Genomic DNA, 20,142 nt, shown 5'->3' with positions numbered 1-20,142 from the left:
GCTGCCTCAAGAGGGAAGAGCGTCGGACGGGAGTCGGCAGGGAAGTCCTGCAGGCGCGCACGCGCACGCAGGACTTCCCTGCCGACTCCCGTCTGACGCTGTTCCCTCTTGAGGCAGCTGCTGCCTCAAGAGGGAAGAGCCGCCTCCCATCCGACGCTGTTCCCTCTTGAGGCAGCAGCTGCCTCAAGAGGGAAGAGCGTCGGACGGGAGCCGGCAGGGAAGTCCTGCTCCCGTCTGACGCTGCGCTTCCGCCGGGCGGTGCTGGCCGAGACAAGCCAGCAGGCAGCCGCCGTGAGCGCGGCACTGAGGGGCAGCGGCCAGCAGCCCCACGCGCAGCAGCAGCCGCCGGCTCAGCAACAGGTCCGAGTGCAGGAGCCGCACCGCCAGGCTGCCCAGGAAAAGCAGCCACACCGAGAGGCTGCACGCCCAGTCCAGCTCCATGAGGGGCAGGGCGGGAAGCCGGCCGGGAAGAGGGACCGGGAGCCCGGGCCGAGCGCGCCTCGGCCGACGGTGAAAGGGAAGCGGCACATGAAAAAGAGGCTGCGGGCGGAGCTGCCCCGCCCTGCGCCGAATGGGAGAAGTTCAAGGCCTGGGGGGGAAGCAGGAGGGGCGCCGGCCGTGGCAGGGTGGTGGCTGCCCTCCGGCGCTGCCTGCCGCCCGGGAAACGCTGCGCCTCGGGGGCCGGCAGAAGCGCGGGAGAAGCAGGAGGGCCGGCGGGGCCAGTTGGGCCTTCTCCTCCTCTGCGACGGACAGGGAGGGCAGGGCATGTAAGTATTTTCCGGCGTATAAGACAAAAAACCTTGAAAAACTTCTTAAAAGTAGGGGGTCGTCTTATACGCCGGGTCGTCTTATACGCCGGAAAATACGGTATTACATTGAGAAAAATGTTTCTCATTTCTTTCCTGTTACCTTTATTGATTTCATTGCAGAGATGTTAACATAGGAAATAGATTATTTTGTTATCTAATTTTACCTTCCAAAAGACAGAAGCAGATGAAAAATGTGAGGTTCTCTACTGTTGGTTCTTTTGAATTAGCTGTTTTAGATTCTAAAAGTTTAGTTCCTAAAGAAGTAACCTTGTAAATAATTTTAATGTCCTCCTCTAGTGCAGGGTAGGCAACCTTGGCTCTTTTATGACTCAAGGACTTCAACTCCCAGAATTCCTGAGCCAGCATGGCTCAGCTTGGAAACCTCTCTCTTTCCCTTCAGTGTGGCCTGGCTCAGGATTTCTGGGAGTTAAAGTCCACGAGTCATAAAAAAGAGCCAAGATTGCCTACCACTGTAATAGGCTTTCTAAAGCCAATAGAGGGAGCTTTTTTTTTTTTGCAAAAAGGTGCCGGAATGCCGTTCTGAGCGTTTTATGAGAAAAAGCCCTGCATACAACTGTACTTAATATCCCATGCATTCACACAATTTCTATATATGCATACATTCTCTTTCTTATAGTTGTTTGCACAGCCCAAGCATACATGGTGCACTTTCTCTCATCCGACACAACCAACTTATGATCCACCCAGATCTGCCCATAATTTCTACTAAATCACAATACCAAATAATCTAGACTGATGTGCACCCCAAGAATTTTAGTGCTTTTCCTGGCCTGACAACTCTTTTGCAATGGTTGAGAAAATCTAACTCTGCAAAGAAATCTTAGTTTCAATCATTATTGGTAGTAATTTGTGGGAAATAACATGGACAACAAAGCCTCCTTGGGTGGCTTTATAAATTTGATCAATGAATAAAATCAGATAATGTTCCCTGTCCTCTTTTTTTGTCAGTCCCTTCACACTTCACAGGCCCTAATTTGTTCATACTTTTGGATTCCGTGTGTGACTATTAAATAAATATAGATTAATCTTGGCCTTCTGTATTATATATTGTTCTTTGTTGAACATATTATTTTTGATCTGTTTTCTGTCAACTAGATCTTTTAAAATAATAAAAAAACTAAAAAAGGAATCTATAGGTATCCATTTCTTGTTCTCCTTTGACCTACTTTGATCTGAAATCAAACTAATACAGATTCCTGAAATATAATAATAATTTCTGCATGAAGAAATCTGCTTACAGCATCACCCATCAGACTAAATATATCCCATTCAGGTTAGTTTTTAAATGAAGTCTTAGTTAGAAAGAGTGGGCTTGTTTCACATTCATATTTCAAATCAAATGAGGCTATTCTATAACCTGAGTGACTATCATTATATTCAGTTACTTGTTGTTGTTAGTTGCGAAGTTGTGTCCGACCCATCATGACCTCATGGACAACATTCCTCCAGGCCTTCCTGTCCTCTACCACCTTCTGGAGTCCATTTAAGCCTACTGCTTCAGTGATTTCATCCAGCCACCTCATTCTCTGTCGTCCCCTTCTTCTATTGCCCTCAACCTTTCCCAGCAATCTTCTCCAGTGAGTCCTTCCTTCTCATTAGGTGGCCAAAGTATTTGAGTTTCAACTTCAGGATCTGGCCTTCTAAAGAGCAGTCAGGGTTGATCTCCTCTAGGACTGACCGGTTTGATCTCCTTGCAGTCCAAGGGACTCGTAGGAGTCTTCTCCAGCACCATAGTTCAAAGGCCTCAATTCTTTGGTGCTCAGCCTTTCTTATGGTCCAACTTTCACAGCCATACATTGCAACTGGGAAGAGCATTCAGTTACTTACTTAAGCTATGTATTTGCCTGAGCTATATTTTTACTCTTGAATATTTCTGAAGCAAAGCTGATCTTAACCAATTAGGAAGCATGCTGAATGTAGTTATTTGGTGGAACCATATACTTAATGAGCTACATTGCAAAAACCATATACTTAATGAGCTACATTGCAAAGATATTCTGGTTATTCTCATTGATTAAAGGAACACTGACTGCTAGAGGGGCTGTCCCTTCTCCTCAAAAAGAGCACCCTGTGTTAACTAGAAAAGGAATATTTGCAGAGTGCTGGTTTGTTCCTTGTTATTCTTGAGCGGTGTGGGGCAATTTTCCTTTTCAAGTTACTGTTACTGATTTGGAGACATGGTAAAATCAGTAACCTGGCATTAGATCCTAATGGTTTATTTATGCTTGATCCTTTTGTTTAGTATTGCTAGCATATATTGAATTATATATATATCCTATTTAAGGAAATTTTGGGAGGAAATCTATCTGAAATATGGAATACAAGTGTAATAAAAACCAAACTTCACTCCAGTTTTGGAAATAATCTGGAGAAAAGATATATGTATAAAATATTCTAAGTATTTGTTGAGACTTATCATAGAGGCAGTTTTGTTCAGAAGATGATAAAGAGCCCAGGATGGTTTGAGGGTCACTTGTATTGCACTTTACATCTGAATATTGACCCAGTTCAGGTAGAGGTTACAACAAAGCATAAAACAAACTTTGTCTTAACAGTGTGGAACTTGTATGTCATATATAGCAGGCCCAAGGGCAGTTTTGTTGCAAAAAGAATGGTGTGTTTAAATTAATACTCAAGCTGCTAGTTAAAACTATATAGGAAGAATTATATTTGTACTGTAGAGAAAAGAAAATCACTTTTAACAGTACATTCCTGTAGAAATTTTATGACTTTTAAGTAATCTTTCTCAGGCATAATTATAATTTCTTAGTTTTCCAGTTCTAGGCATCCACTGACATAGCATGCAAATAATTCAACGTATGTCTTTCTCTTCCTTCCTTCCTTCCTTCCTTCCTTCCTTCCTTCCTTCCTTCCTTCCTTCCTTCCTTCCTTCCTTCCTTTCTTTCTTTCTTTCTTTCTTTCTTTCTTTCTTTCTTTCTTTCTTTCTTTCTTTCTTTCTTTCTTTCTTTCTAAAAAACTATGATCTAAAGCTTATCACCTTGGTGTATTATAATCCCTTCCACCCACCTAAATTTATTTATGAAGTAGGTAGAGGTGAACCGACAATACTTTGGCTACCAAATGAGAAAGACCCTGATGTTGGTGAAGATTGAAGGCAAAAAGAGAAAGGGAGGGCAAAGGAAGAGATAGATAAATAGTGTCTTTGATGCAGCAGGCATGATTTTGGGCAGACTCTGAGAGAATGGAGGGCAGGGGGGCTTGGCATGCTATGGTCCATGAGGTCGCACAAAGTCAGAGATGACTTAGCAACAACAAAAAGTACAACAACAAAAAGTAGTGAACCAAATGCTTCATGGGATGGAAAAGCTACAGATTCCTTTGTTCTGTAAAATAAGCTTGATGAAGTAGTAGGACATAGTTTTTATGAAGATCTTTCAAAGGATCTCATGTGCTATAAGTATGAACATCACATGTAATTGTATGTAACTGTAACTCATCTGTCTCAGTGAATTGGACTCATATGTGTTCATGGTTTTCTGATTTTTTAAAAGATAAAAATCTACCCCATAATCTGTTATTAATAGAAGCAGGCACGTGCATTCTTGGATGGGATTTCTTGCCTGTTTTGCTATTTATTAAATGGGATCTGGATGTGGGAGATATAACTTATGAAGATTAAACTTTTAAAATTATTTGTTCATTAATGTTGTTTTTGCTTTTATTTCCCCATTTTTAGGGAGTACGAGTTTGGCTGCGAGAAAATGGCCAACATTATCCAAGCACTGTACTTTCCTGTGCAGAAGGAGTTGTTGTATTCAAGACTGATTATGGGCAGGTAAATGCATTGCTTCCAAATATGTTTTATATGTACTACCTATATCCTGGTGAGTGAGTTTTATAGGTTTTCAGACCATAGGCCAGTTTGGGGAGCAGTAATTTCTTATTTACAGTAATTCTCATGAGGAAACTTATTATTCTTTACAAAATATGTATTTGAAGGCATAAGGGAACCCTAAGAGATCATGGGAAAGTCTTCTATGTTTGTATGTTTGTATAATCTTTCTAGATTTCCTTTCATCTCTTCAGCTTTTGCTACACCCAATGCAGAGAAATGACCAACCGCTCCTGAATCATCTCCATGTATGTCAATCACTACACTGGGAATGTCTCCTGTCTTTTAAAATGACTAAATGTGATTGTTGTTGTTGTTGTTATTATTTTAAGAGTGTATTTTTATTCCGAGAAAAAGAAGTGAAAGTTAATTACGTTCACTGTAAATGACAGCCAAAATGATAGTAAGATTTGATAGCTTGTCATACAATGTAAAATCATAGAATTGGAAAGGACCATTGCATCAGTAGAGAAATTCAAATTTAAGCATCATCAACAGATGGCTGATTAGCCACCACTGGAACTCTTCCAATTAATGGGAGCAGACCTCTCTCCTTCACAATTCGTTCCACTGTCAAACTATTCTAACCATTTGGACGTTTTTCCTAACTTGCGATCAAGTTCCTTGCATGGAACTTAAGACCATTGTTCTGTGTCTCACAATATTGCCCTGAAAATATAATCTTTCTTTTTCTGAAATATGCATACAGTCACAAAAGAATAGCAATTTTTTCCTTGGCTGATTATGATTGTTAAAAGAGTTTTCCTCTTTAAAAGATTAAACACTCTACTCACAAAAGAGTCACATGATATAATTCCATTTCTGTTAGTTTTTACACTAACAGAAGGGGATAAAAATAACTTTTTCCTTTAAATCTAATAAAACCAATCACAAAGGAAAACAGAAGTGTAATGAAAACATGAGCAACAGTTTGAATGGGGGTCCAGGGGATGATCACAAGCAGATTAGTCTCTGTAACATCAAACAAAAGAATGTTTAATTAGAGCACTAATAGAGGAGAGCTTGGCTGTGGGGGAAGGGGTCATGCTGGCTGACTTCAGTTCCAAATGCTATAAATAGAAGCAGCTGAGATTTAATATCTAAAAAATGTAAAATGTGTGCATTTCCCAGTCAAAACCACAGATGGTAAGTATCATGGGTAAAGGCCTTGTCATTCAAAAATCTTCCCTGAATTTACTTAACAAAGAAATCATTCATGGAACGGCATTAGGCTAAAAAACAGAACGTGGTCCTGTATCACCTGCTTTAAATAATAAGCACCTGTAAATTTCTTATCCATCTCCCATCCCTGCCCAGCTCCCATTTCTTTTTTTAATTTTTGAAAGAGGCTTTTTCCTCTCCTCCTTGGGAACTTAATTTAAAAATACTTCAGCAGAACCTGAATGATGTGGTTAGCTTCAAATATATTCCTGTCTCCAGAGATTATACTATGCTTTCTCATTCTCTTCGGGAGTATGTGGGAGGTGACAAGCAAGAAGTAATGGAAGTGTATGACTATCATAGAGGCTCGAGAATCTAGCCTGCATGCCTCAAGAATTCATTTTTGAGGGATCTTTAAAGTGGACGGCAGCAACAGACAGCCAGGAGGCCTTGAACTCTTTTGAAGTAGGAGAATTTGAAGCTACTTTGTTGAAATGTGTGGGCGGTCACCTTCAAGCTAATGTTTGTGGTTCACCTCTCTTTTTGCGTTTCTGTTTAAATCTGATTCTGTAGTTTATGCTCCCTTTTCAGATTGCCAGTTCAAGGATAAGATAAATTGTTTCAGAAAGGATTTGGGACTGAGAATTTGCCTGACTATTCCACGCTATTAGTTCAGGATTGTTCACTGAGAAAGCTAGTTGCTGACAAGACGTTTGAGTGCTTATTTACTAAAAGCTGATTTAGTATAGATAACAAATTCTGAGGAGTGTTGAATGTGATAGGGTTTCCACTTGCCTATGAACTAATCCAACTCAGGCTTACCAACCCATATTGGATTTTACTAAAACCAACAACCCAACCTTAATAGTGAACTGTTTAATCCAGTTCAACCCATTTTAGCTACCAAACTTCACCTTCATTTATAGTCTTCTCCTTTCTGGGTTTACAATGTCTGCATAGCAACTAATAATAAGGCCTCTCCTTTCCCATGAATATGGTGTTCTAAGAGAACCTAGACAATAGTCTGATTACAGCTCATTATCAGCAAAGTTTAGCACTGAGTTAGTCCAATTTGCTTGGGTGTCTGCATGAATATAGAAAGAGCCAACAAGAAGCCATGGCTGAAAATAGGTGCATCCCAGTAAATAAAAGAACTGGCTATAAGATTTGAACCTCATCTCGAAATTGCAGATCTAAGTTTAAAATGCTAGGTCTTTACTAAGATGGTTACTTCTCCAAAGGAGGAAAATGTTTTTCAGTTGCTAAATTTTAATTTAACATATTCATTCTTCTGGTCTACAAATTATTTCACCATGTCTGGGGTTTATTTTGGATACAAGAAGTTGTATCCAAAATAGTTGTGGCACATATAAAAACAAGAAAATACCAATAATAAAGATAATAAAATGTGCTATAATATACGTTGTTAAGGATTGTGTGTGATATAATAGAATTATCAGTACATTCAAGTACTAACATATTTGATAAAGATAGCAACCACCCAATATTAAAAATTGCATTAATAAAGCAACTAAGGAGTATAGGTACAAAGCTTTGGGCCTCTTTTGAATACAAAAAGGAAGAAAACAGAACCATGAATAACACACTCAGCTTCTTGGAGCAGTAGAAATGTAATAAATTCCTATATAAAACATGACAGGAGTTGCATGGTGTTTACTTTAGCAAGAATTAATCTTATCTTATTATAGCTGATTTTTTTTAATTTTAATTCCATTTATATCCCGCCCTTCTCCGAAGACTCAGGGCGGCTTACAAACTTAGCAGTAGCCTTCATTCTATGTATATGCCTGCTTATTAGGGCTTTCACACACACACACACCCAAGCGGCATTATTACAAAGTCAGCTTAATTGCCCCCAACAATCTGGTCCTCATTTTACCTACCTCGGAAGGATGGAAGGCTGAGTCAACCTTGAGCCTGGTGGGATGCGAACCTGCACTAATTGCAGGCAGCTGGTGTTACTTAAGGAGGCATTAGCCCACTGCTCCACCAAGGCTATGTGAACACAGTGTTAGAAGCCAGTATTGAGTGGATTCATCTGTGTACTTCATTTGTTTTCTTTTTACACACAGGAGTTGTTTAGCTTTTTATTTAAAAATGACATACACCTCCAGGCAAGTTATCAAAGTTCAAGCATCTGTCTAGTGCCAGGGTAAAAGAGAGCTACTAGCAGATGTTAACTGAGCATTGCTTGGAGACACATATTCACTAAACAATGGCTAATAACATATGTTACTCATTGTCAAACTGACCAGTTTTTTGTAACTAGCATTATCTTCCAGACTTTGTATGGATCTTCAAAATAGATTTTAAAGGATATGAAAAGAACCATTTATTACTTCCCAAATGTTAAGGGTCATGACCTCTGAAGGGGTCACTGGGTATTAAGAGGACAAAGGAATTGGAACTGTAAAGCCTTTCTGATGAGACCTCCCTCGTTCTTTAAAAGTCACTTTCTTTGAACTAAATTTGATCATTTTTTAAAGGTTGAAGTACTACTGTGGATGTCACTGTGCTTGTATTTACTGGATTCCCTGTTGGCAACTTGTCAGATGTTACATGTACCTTGGTAACTGATAACATCTTCTAGAAATGAAATACATTTCCTACTTATTTCTAACTTTTTTATGCCTTTATACAAGTTGGGTTTTTTTTAAAAAAAAAAGAGATTCTTTTGTCCTTCTTCTACAGCAAATTAGATCAAATTAACATAAGCAGACCTGTGTTTTTGAAATCTAAATTTATGCCCAGGAACATCAAAATGGAGGCTGGAAGTTGCAGAGATTATTAAAACTCACCATCTGCCATTCTTATTTATTTCATTTCCATTCTGTGTATTTGGTTTTGTTGTTAGTGAGAAGATATAGCAGTATCCCATTCTTCTTAAAAAGTGATTCTTAAAATGATTAAAACAATCTTGCTCTTAGTGATGCAAGTCTATTATACTAAGGTTAATTCAGGGCTTGGCCAATTTAAACAAACATCTGGGAGTAAGCAATGATGGTATCTTTCTTAATGGACAATTTCTGGCTCTGGTAAAAGTACTTGGATGATCTATAATGGAAGAATATCTAAAGAAATATCAGTTAATGTATGTTATTGTCTATGGCAGACATGTCAAACACAAGGCCCGGGGGCCGGATCTGGCCCGTGAAGTGGTTTCATGTGGCCCGCGAAGCCATCCTGGAAACAGTGAGGGAACAGCCCCCACTGCCTTGGCCCTGGCCCAGAGACCCTCCTTCTGTCAGAGACCCTCAGATCTGTCCCACTCCTGCCCAGGCCCCCATAGGCACCCTTGATGCGAACGATGTAGAGCTGGCCATGCCCACCCAGTAGGCCATACGCACTCTAGCCATGCCCACCCAGTAGGCCACGCCCACCCAGTAGGCCACACCCACCCAGCCCCTTGAGGGCAACCGCAATGCTGATGCGGCCCTCAATGAAATTGAGTTTGACACCCCTGGTCTATGGGGATTACTGACTAGTTCTTTACAGTACTAGTCCTATGACTATTGAAACTGAAGTATATGTTAAACCAGATAATTGATAGTGCTATATAGATAAAAATGGTATCCAACAGTGCAATCCTATGATCAAATGTGCTCAGAAATAGCAACTTTTCAGCTTAATGATGATTACTTCAACGAACAAAGAGGGGAGTAGCTTGATTGTTTGCTGACTTACATCAAGCTGGACTAGCTTTCTAATTTTTTATCAATTTAAATCTTTATAAATTCTTGAATCTCACAAAAGCATCTAAGATTTATTTATGCAAATACTTAAAAGGTTGATGCTCTACATAGGTTCAAATCCCATCTGTTCTTTCCTGTGCTTTTCTTATATTAAAGAGAGATGATTATTTTTGTGTTGAGATTAATGCAGACATGCACACAGTTTGAAAGGTTAAATTTTGATTTTAAGGCATATATTATTTTTTTACACAGACGTGCAGTTTGATCTAGTGGTGAAGGCGCCAGGCTAGAAATCAGCAGACTCTGAATTCTAGGCTTCCCTTAGGCCTGAAAGTCAGGTCATTGACTTTGGGCCAATCACAATTGCATCCCAGAATCAGGCTGTCAAGCCGGTCGATCAATTCCTGTTGCAACCAATGGATCAACACTTGGTTGATCTGAAAAAAGTAGACCCTGCACTTCCAGGAAAAAATAAATAAATAAACTAGGAAGAAGAAAATTGTTTACACAAAATAAATCAATCTACTCCCCCTGTGTGCCCTCCTTGCTTTTATGTCTTGATTGTTGATATATATTCAGATGGGAAGCACAATTAAAAAGCTGCTGTCAGTTTGAAATTAGATTAATTGTTCAAAGCTTTGAGTGACACAGAAGTATAAAGCTCTGCTTAGGTACAGCAAAAATACTGTTTCTGATGTGCTTAAGGAAGGGTGTCTCTGTTGTTCAGGAGAAATGCATGCAGCTCAGAGAAAATAGGTGAGACCCAAATGACTTGTATAATAAATTGAGTACAGGTAGTCCTCAGCTGACGGCCACAATTGAGCCCAAAATTTATGTCGCTAAGTGAGAAATTTGTTAAGTGAGTTTTGCCCAATTTTATGACTTTTCTTGACGCATTTGTTAAGTGAATCACGGCAGTTCTTAAATTAGTAACATGGTTGTTAAGCGAATCTGGTTTCCCCATTGGCTGTGCTTGTTAGGTCACAAAAGGGGATCACATGACCCTGGGACACCGTCATAAATGCGAGTCAGTTGTCAAACATCCAAATGTAAATCCCTTGACCGTGGAGATGTTGTAATGCTCCTAAGTGTGAAAAATGGTCACAAGTCACTTTTTCAGTGCTGTTGTAACCTTGAATGGTCACTAAATGAGGACTACCTATATTGTTTTTTTTAATTATGCTATTGCAGACATTTAATAACTTGTTCTCGAAGTTGATAGTAAGTCTGTAATCTATGGAACAGAATTTTGAGACAGAACGTTTGAGATTGCGATGCCAGAAATTAGTTTTTAGTCATAGCTATAACACAAAAACTTTCCTGCTGTTGAAAAATTGGCAGTGGTGGTGATGTGGCTTTATTTGATTTTTGCCTGATTTTACTGCTGAAGCACTATTCCTCCCTATGGAGAATCCAGATAAAAATAGAGGCAAAGGAGGTGCTAAGAAATAAAACAGAATGCATACCTGTGTTTGGAAGACTCATCTGTTTTGTGAACCGCAAAATAAATATTCTAAATCAACAAACTCAGTCAAGTGTTACTTGGGGGAGAAAAGGCTTGGAAACTAGATTTGGAATGACCTGCTTGAACTCTTGGCTGCATGTAGTATACAATATCCTGGAGGAGAACACGATTGGCCGGCAAGAAACTTGATCTAAAACATTTCTGCCAAGAACTCTTAATGCATTCTAAAGTTTTGGGTTGTTTTTTTTCTTTCTTCTCTATTAGTCTTCTTTCCTCATCATCTGATACTACTCCCCCGGCCTCTTCCTCACTAGTCTATTTAAGTCTAGTCTATTTCCTTGCTTTCCTTCATTTGTGCAGGGTCTTCTCCCTGCTCAATTCCCCCTGCCCCCCCCTTTCCCATATATTGGCAATTCAGCCAGTTACTACCAGGCATATTGTGTGTACCACTCACAAATTCCTTAGTACTTTTATTTAATGCATGCATGGCATAGGTAGGTAGGTAGCATGAGTAACTGCACTAGCATAGGTAAATAAAAATTATACACAGTGTAAACGCATATCATAAGCAAATAGTGTAAACAATGGAAAGTGATTTCTTACATAATAGTACAAACGTTTCCTAATATTTCAGTAACTGTTAGAATAAATAAGAAACATTTTCCAGCTTCATAAGGTTCTTGCAAAAAGAGGCATTTTTAAGAGCCTTTCAAGACCCTGAACTCCAGATATAATTCAAAGAAGGGTTGGTAGAGGGTAGGAGTTAGGGGCAAAATCCTAAAACATGACATAGTAAAAAAACTAACCTTGATTAGATGAGCAAGCTTATTACTGTAGAGTTTGGGGATTGCGCAAAAGTTATTTCTGTGACACTAGCATTTGTTTATGGAAGAAGTAATTTACCAATAGAGGAGAATATTTGTAGTAATTTATTGTTTTCGTTATTGTTATTGGAGTATTGGATAGGTATATGAGGGCAGAGGGGGAGGGAGGGATATAGATGTGCACACACAAGCAGTTGTCATGCTGGTTATGTACATTTTTCATCTAGTTGTATGTGTAACCTAAAATATATCAGGGAACCTTTGCCCCAGTTTCCTTTCTCTTGACATAAACGCTTGTTCTAGTGAATCACCAATGTCTATACATAATGGCAAAGTAGCTAGTTCACAATGAAATAGGAACAAGTAGATGTACGGTGCAAATACTACCTGTCAATGATAGTTGTTAAGGTGAATTTTAATTTATACTTGGAGTCCTGATTCATAATACCAATTTAAGAAATGTGAAACTTGCTATTTGTGGTGAATGTACAAATAATAATATTTGCTTTTGCTATGTTATATTACATATCTACCTTTGGGAATTAGCTAAGTGATTAGCTAAGTGATTATAGGTGCTGGTGATTACCTATAAAGCCCTAAATGGCATGGGTCTGGATTACCTACGGGAGCACCTGCTGCCGGCGTCATCTTCCCTTCGTCCTGTGCGCTCCCACAAAGAGGGCCTCCTCAGGGTGCCGTCAGAATGTCGGCTTGCGGCCCCCAGGGGGAGAGCATTCTCTGTGGGCGCGCCAGCCCTTTGGAATCTACTACCGGTTGAGCTCCGGATGGCTCCCGACCTGCGCTCTTTCCGCCGTGATCTGAAAACCTATTTATTTGAACAGGCCGGCCTGGTTTAAGGGTTTGGGGTATTTTTAATTATTTATTGTTAGGGCTTAATTAATTTAATCTTATTTTAACTTTTGTATGTAATGCTTTTATTGCCCTGTACACCGCCCTGAGTCCTTCGGGAGAAGGGCGGTATAGAAATTCAATAAATAAATAAATAAATAAATAAATAAATAAATAAATAAATAAATAAATAAATAAGTGAATTCTCTAGAATTACAGGAACTCTTTAGTTTAATGTGAAATCAGTAATTCATGCTTTAATAAAAACAAGCCAACTCAAAAACCATTTCTACCTTTTTAGACCTCCATTCACTGTGCTTTCAGTAAAACCATAGTCATAATAACTTGCCTTGTAAGGCAAAGGTTGTTGGTTTGAAACCCATACATTTTTTATTGATAATTTTTCTTTGGGACTTAACACTTCTTCCTGTCCTTTTTAAAATTAATAAATAAAAAGTGGTTTTAACATTTTGGTCTGGCTTTGAAGTAACAGTCTTCAGCCTTGAACTTATATTGTAGTAACACAATAATCATGTTAAAAATAGTTCAACAGCACTTAGGGAAAAATTCGGTTATAAGGAACATTTAAATAACAAAAGCATTTTTATGCCTGCATATATGTGCATATGAATGGCTAGAATTATAATAGTTTCCCAGTTGAAACAATGTTGAGTTTATCTATGTGTTGTGAGATTAAGGACTTTTCATCATGTATTCTGGCTACAGATGACTCCTGTTTTTAATTCTGGCTCCACTACAACCAAAAACTTTTTAAGCAAACTAAACGACCTATAAAAATTGTGACATGAATTGTTTGCATTGATGAATTGCATGCAGAAACTCATTGTAGCCATTCCCAAAAATCTAAAACACAATGTAAAGGTGAGATTAGTGTAGTGTACTACAGTTTTTCTACCCTCTACTGTTCAGACTTTTTTTCTCAACCTGAAAAAGAAGGACAAAGATAGACTTGGGAGTTGTCCCCTCATCTCAGATTTGATCACTTTTGTTTTGCATAGCTGATCTGTATCCTCTGATCAGTTTGGAACTCAGCTGTGTGTAATATATAATGGAAGCTTGAAATATTTCCCAGTGCACCATAATATACATAGTTCTTACTGATAAGGAATTAGGAGTCAATAGGAAAACAATGGGTTTGGGCAGCAAGGCACCTTTGTTTTATTGCCCACATATGTGAGATGCAGTCAAGAATAAAAGCTGCTAAGTATTTCTAAGTAGTCTGTGCTTGAATAGGCATCCTGGGTTAGCATAAAGGTCTCTAAATACATAACTTCAACATATGGTAGTCTACTCAAAAACACCCTTACGGATCACACATTAACACATGTTATATGCTCTGATTTGATTGTTTGAAATGAAGAACAAAGCCCTAGATTTAAGCTGCAGAAGAACTATCCAAGTTTATTACTGATGAATGAAATTCCCTTTGCTTAAAATATTTCATTCTGAAGTCTTGGCTTGGTGAAGCTATATATTTTGTGGCAGATAACACATGTATAAATTAAAGAGTACTGTAAATAAGACAGAATAGAGGAATATAAAATGGAACATAAGTATTATAGAAATTGAAGCTGATCACATGAGGAAATTGAAGACAACTCCCCCCCCATAGGCTAAGATAAAAAGCATGGGAAAAATAAGGTTGAAAGAAAGAAGCTGTTCTGGTTAAAAGCCTAAGATTAATCCTTCTGATCTTGTTAAAAAAAACACTCTGACCTAGAATCTTAAAATGAATAAATAATGTCTCAATATTTTTTTTCTTCTCACTGGAACCTGTTATCACAGCTGGACTAAAAGGATTTCTCAAGGTTAAATAAACCTTGGACGTCTGTTATGTTAAAATCCTCTCACAATGTTTTTCTCCGGTTTTGTTAGCAGTAGTATTTGGTTGGTTGGCTGCTCTAAACATTGTGTGTCTGAGTCTCTGTGAAAATACCTACAGCGCTGAATCTTTAAAGAAAACTTAAATTGCTGGAATGTTAAGGAATTTCTGTACATTAAGAGAAAGATTTCATTTATGTGTAAAGCTTGGTGATGCTTGTGAGAAAAAAATATACAGTAATGTTCTCTTGGGGCCTATTCTGATATAACTTCAAACCATAATCTAATGTTTTTTTTATTAAACCCCAGGAAGCCTGTGATTCACATGACACTATTGGAATCTACATTTCTATCCATTTTTACTATTAGCTACAACTTATTGTTTATTCCTAGCAAGTAGAGAGTAGTTGGACTTTGACCATAGATGAGAAGCACAAACGACTCTATCCTGACTTACATTTAGGTGTTAACCAAAGTTTTCATTTTGTTTTGTATAAACCAGAAACAAAATGTTGTGTTTGTGAATGAAGTAAGGAGCAGTGTTTGAAATTGTGCTTCTTGAGGATTTATTAGTATAATTCAGGATCATGTAACCTATTTTCTTTTGCAACCCTACAGATCCTCAAAATTGTACGAGGGATAGTTGATGAAAAGCTATCTATTAACAGTAATGCAATTCCAACTAATTTATGATGAGAAAAATAAATTGATGTGGTAAGCATCCAGTTTGCTTAACCCACCAATTATCAATGAAAGAAAAACAAGAAAATTCTCAGCTTGCTCTTTCTGTTGATACCACCTGATTGTCTCTGTAGCTTTCAATAATGGTATGAGATTAAAAAGTAATCTTATTGGCTACAAAAAGATCCCACACCCTTGGTAAAACGCCAAATTAAAGATCTGAAGAAGCTTTGATTTTAATCTTAAAGAATTGTCTCCTCCATGTTCATTAATAGCATTCCCTTTTAATAAATGTATTATGGGAGTTGTTTGTAAAAGAATCAGAATAAATTAATGTTGTAATAATAAATCAGATGTGCCTTAAAAGTGGTACTACAGGTTTGACAAGAAATGTGATTATGAGAAGTTTTCCAATTTTATTGGCTCAGTTGTGTATTTTAATGTCTTGATAGATATAGGATGTGTGTGTGTGTGTGTGTCCCTGGCATGAGGTGTAAGGGATGACAAAGTGTTCAGCCACTGCATAAGCCAATAATAAAATAGGTGTTGTAAAATTTTGGAAACTATATAGTGACGGCAGTAAAGTTATGTTAATTAAAGGTAAAGGTAAAGGTTCCCCCGCACATGCGTGCTAGTCGTTTCTGACTCTAGGGGCCGGTGCTCATCTCCATTTCAAAGCCGAAGAGCCAGCGCTTATCCGAGGACGTCTCCGTGGTCATGTGGCTGGCATGACTAGACGCCAAAGGCGCACGAAACGCTGTTATCTTCCCACCGTAGTAGTCCCTATTTTTCTACTTGCATTTTTATGTGCTTTCGAACTGCTAGGTTGGCAGAAGCTGGGATGAGTAACAGGCACTCACTCTGCTACGCAGCACTCAGGATTCGACCCGCCAAACTGCCAACCTTCTGATCAACAAGCTCAGCATTCTAACCCACTGAGCCACCACGTCCCTTATGTTAATTAGAGTATTTTAATTTCATAGAGTGTGTTTCTCAACCTTGGCAAGCTTAAGATACATGGACTCCAACTCCTGGGGGAACTGTGGAAATTGAAGCCCAGCAATCTTAACTTAGCTTAACTGAGAAACATTGCTGTGTGTAGAGTGTCAAATCAGCAGTCAGGTTTCTCATAAAAAATAAGCTCCATCAATTCGCCTTTAATAAAAGGTTTGGGAATGTAATATATTGAGTGAAAAACAGCTTTTTTCTGAGCGCTTATAGGAAATGAGATTTGGATAAAGAATGGATAATATGAGTCACTCACTAGCAGATTTTGTTTGCTGTAGGTTAGGTTTAGTCTGCAGAACTGTATAACGGTAAATATTGGAAAGATGCTTGGTCAAGAATGATGTGGAAAGTTTTGGCACAATCTTCAAAGAAGTATTTTTCTTACTTCCTGTTTGTAAACTCACTTTTGCTTGGATCTACAGGATATGTATATCTAAGAAAAACTGTAAAACATTTTGGAAAATTATAATTTTGCCCTTTGTGCAATGACATTCTCAGAAAGTACAATGTGCTTAGTTATTGCTTTCCACCAGATATGCTCTGACTATGGCATATAATACAAACCAAATACAAATAACAGTACAAAGAAAAAGAAAATAATATGTATTCTTGACCACACTAGCTAATACATGCGACAGGAGTGCTCATGTGTTACCTTCTTGATCTTCCACTCTGCCTCCAGTCATATAGTCTGAGAGTATTTCTGAGAAATGGTTTGGTGTAGGGTATTATTTTGCCTTAGTGCACACTTTTCTTTCTTTTTTTTTTACATGTAGCACAATATATGATGGAAAGAATACAAGAAGTGGACAGTCAACAACTGAATTAGTGGAAGCAAACAATTCTATGTATCATTAAGCGGGAAAGCTTCCATTATTTCTGTTGTGCAGTACAGGTAGACTTGTTTTAGCTCTAATGCCAGTAGAGAAATCTCTGAATGATTTCTTTCAAATATACATTGGTAATAGTATTGATTGATAGGGAACATAATTAAAATGCAGAATGTATAAAATCAAGGAAAAAAATAATGTGATTGCTGAGTTAACGCCAACTTAATTACACATAATTAAATTAATGTATAAAATCAGCCACTAAGTGTGACTGACACAATTCAATTGAAATCAATCTTGTTTTTTTAAAAAAATGTTTTCATCTCCCACTTTGGCATGGAAAAAAGTACATTGATCAATCTAGAGTAATAACTAATTTCCCAAACTTTTTTTTTTCCAGAGCAAAAATACTTATAAAGGCAGGAAAGTAATTGAGTGAGTAAACTGATACCTGAGTGTTATTCCTTTAGCCTGAAAATTGAGTACTCAAACAAGAATATTCTGTTCTATGTAAGATATTAACATCTGAACTATAAGGCTAGTCTGAATCTCACATTTTTGATGTGTCAATTCTCTCAGTGCAGATATTTTTCATTTTTTATATGGTGGAACATTGACTTGATTGAGTCCCTGCTTCCAAATAAAAGTGAAAGAATTCCAATGCAGGTTAACCATTAGAATGAAATTTAGATCTTAATTTGTATACATTTCTAACAAGAGATCTTGTGTTTTCTTGGAATTTTACAGGTTTAGTCCCAGGCTCACATTACCCGTTGTAAAATCCCTTGTTGGCCATGGCTGACATTACCATCATTGAATCACGGCAGTATAATTTAATTGCTTAATCACACTTTTTCAACAGAGACATTTTTGTCTCTAGCAGTACTGATGACTGCCTGAGGTTTTTCTTGTACTCTTTTTAGAAAGCCACAAGCAAATTGCAGTTTATAGGGTGAGAAAGTAAAACAGAAAATGACTGCAGAGGCAAATAGCCAAAGAGGTTGTTAAAAAAATATATCAAGATGTGAGTATGACATTTACGTATAAAGGTACTATAGAATATCTGATGTTTCATTAATCAAAAGAAAGTCAAACAATGAGGTTATTAAAGATTTACATTTGAAAAAATTGGACAAAATGAAGTTGCATGTATGTATGTAGCTTTCCTATTCAGTAAGAATACCTGTAAACTCTTGATCTGCATTTAGAATACAAGAATTTAAGATTTTTACTGCTCATACATAACACCCAGATTTACTGGTACATATTTTATTGCACATGGCCTAGAGTCCCTCTTAGAAGGAGCTGGGCAGTTCAGAAATGCAATAGATAAATAAAAATAAATTTAGGTGACAATTAGAACAAAAGAGGGAAAGGGTAAGGATCAGTGAGAACTATAGTAGTACAGAAGTAAAACCTTGATTTAATGGACTAATAGGGGAATGGGTACCTATTAAAAGAGAATGTTATATTTGAAAGGAATTCAAAATATTTTACCCATCAATAAAATAGGAATAAGACTTCATGCATGCATAAATGGTGGATGAGATTTTACACAAGCATAGACAAATGATGTCCATTGCATCTGAAGTCTACTAAATCAAAGTTTGTTAAATGGAGAGTTTACTTTAGGACAGAGGTCTTCAAACTCGGCCCTTTTATGACTCGTGGACTTCAACTCCCAGAATTCCTCAGCCAGCATGCCTGGCTGAGGAATTCTGGGAGTTGAAGTCCACGAGTCATAAAAGGGCCGAGTTTGAAGACCCCTGCTTTAGGAGCAAGACCTTCTAAACATTCCTCCTCTTCTTCAGAGAAAAAATTCAGTTCCTTGGTCAATCTTCTTGAGTCAAGTGTGATGTCTTCTGTTGGTGATGCCTTCAGTTCTTGCTACCCATTGCTTGTCTAATTACAAGAAGCTGAGGAAATGCTAAAAGGAGAAGAACAGACATCATATAAGAACTGGAAGTAGGAGCCAAAGAAGAGTTGGGAAGAAAGCAAACCTAGGGAGAATCACATTCAGAGGCTATGCTGTTTGGTAAAACTTGTACAAGAAATCTGTAGCCTTGAACAGTATAGTTAAGAGAGCTGGAATGTGAATGCTTCAAGTTCACAGGAGGTTGGGGTTCATATTTAATGAATGTAAATGATAGTTTATTTCTGTTTAAGAAGCCCCAAAGTTTCATGGCAAATTATCCACTTACTGTCAGGCCAAAGCCCACAGATGAGAAAATGAGATCCAATCCAATCCAATCCAATCCAATCCAATCCTGTATTTGCTTAAATCTAATAGAATCTTGCCAAACTAAAGCTATAACCTTCTAACCTACTCAATATATGCTGTAAGATTCTAGGGTGTGGTTATCCTGAAACTCTTCTCCTCAGTCCCATCCAGTGTAGTCTCTTGATTTGGGTCTCCTGGAAAGCTCTGAGTTGGCAAAATCTTCCCCCCACTGCTGCTGCAGGTGCACATTTTGTCACCTTTTTACGAACAAAGTTTTGAATTTTATTTATTTAATTAGGAAGTTCCTTTGTATCATTATGACAAAATTACAGCTACTATCTGGGTGACACACATTGAACAAGCCAGCCTGAATAGACCTTTCAAAGACATTACTACTGTATACATAAGGGATGCTATTTCTGCTACATGAATAATGCCTGTAGAAAGGGAATGAAACCTGGGACATAGAGAGAGAGAGAGAGGGAGGGAGGGAGGGAGGGAGGGAGGGAGGGAGGGAGGATCAAACTGTCAGCTATAAAGTTTGTCATCAATAAAATCAGAAGTTCTGTGTTCCAATGCCGCTCTGTACAGTAAACTGGCTATTCACACCCTGAAAGATAATAGAGAGTTTCTTCTGTGGATATATAGAAATGCTTTTATATCACCAACCTTATGATATATAGAATATCAACAAACTCAAATAAGACATGTATAAATTAGTTTTGAGGATTTCTATCAAACCCAAAATTTTCTGATGCATGATCATTCATGTTTATTATATGTTTATAATAATATGTGGCATATTCTTCCAAATTTTTTTTTTACAAAACCTCCCACTAATTTTCGGATTTGGATTCCTGTAATC

The 20,142-nt window shown here is 37.9% G+C and overlaps 1 protein-coding gene across 1 annotated transcript in view; it reads left to right on the top strand.

Annotated features, from left to right (window-relative positions):
- The window catches only part of MYO10 (myosin X), a 155,672-nt gene that overhangs the window by 41,524 nt on the left and 94,006 nt on the right, over positions 1 to 20,142 (top strand). Inside the window, exon 2 of the mRNA XM_081323252.1 lies at positions 4,528 to 4,626. Within this exon, the coding sequence (XP_081179378.1) occupies positions 4,528 to 4,626 (99 nt within the window). The remainder of the gene's footprint in view (positions 1 to 4,527; positions 4,627 to 20,142) is intronic.

Source organism: Vipera berus, assembly GCF_964194415.1.
Source record: "Vipera berus genome assembly, chromosome: 3".
Lineage (NCBI taxonomy): Eukaryota > Metazoa > Chordata > Lepidosauria > Squamata > Viperidae > Vipera > Vipera berus.
Note: the sequence above shows the minus strand (reverse complement) of the source record. Positions and strands in the feature narration are given on the sequence as shown.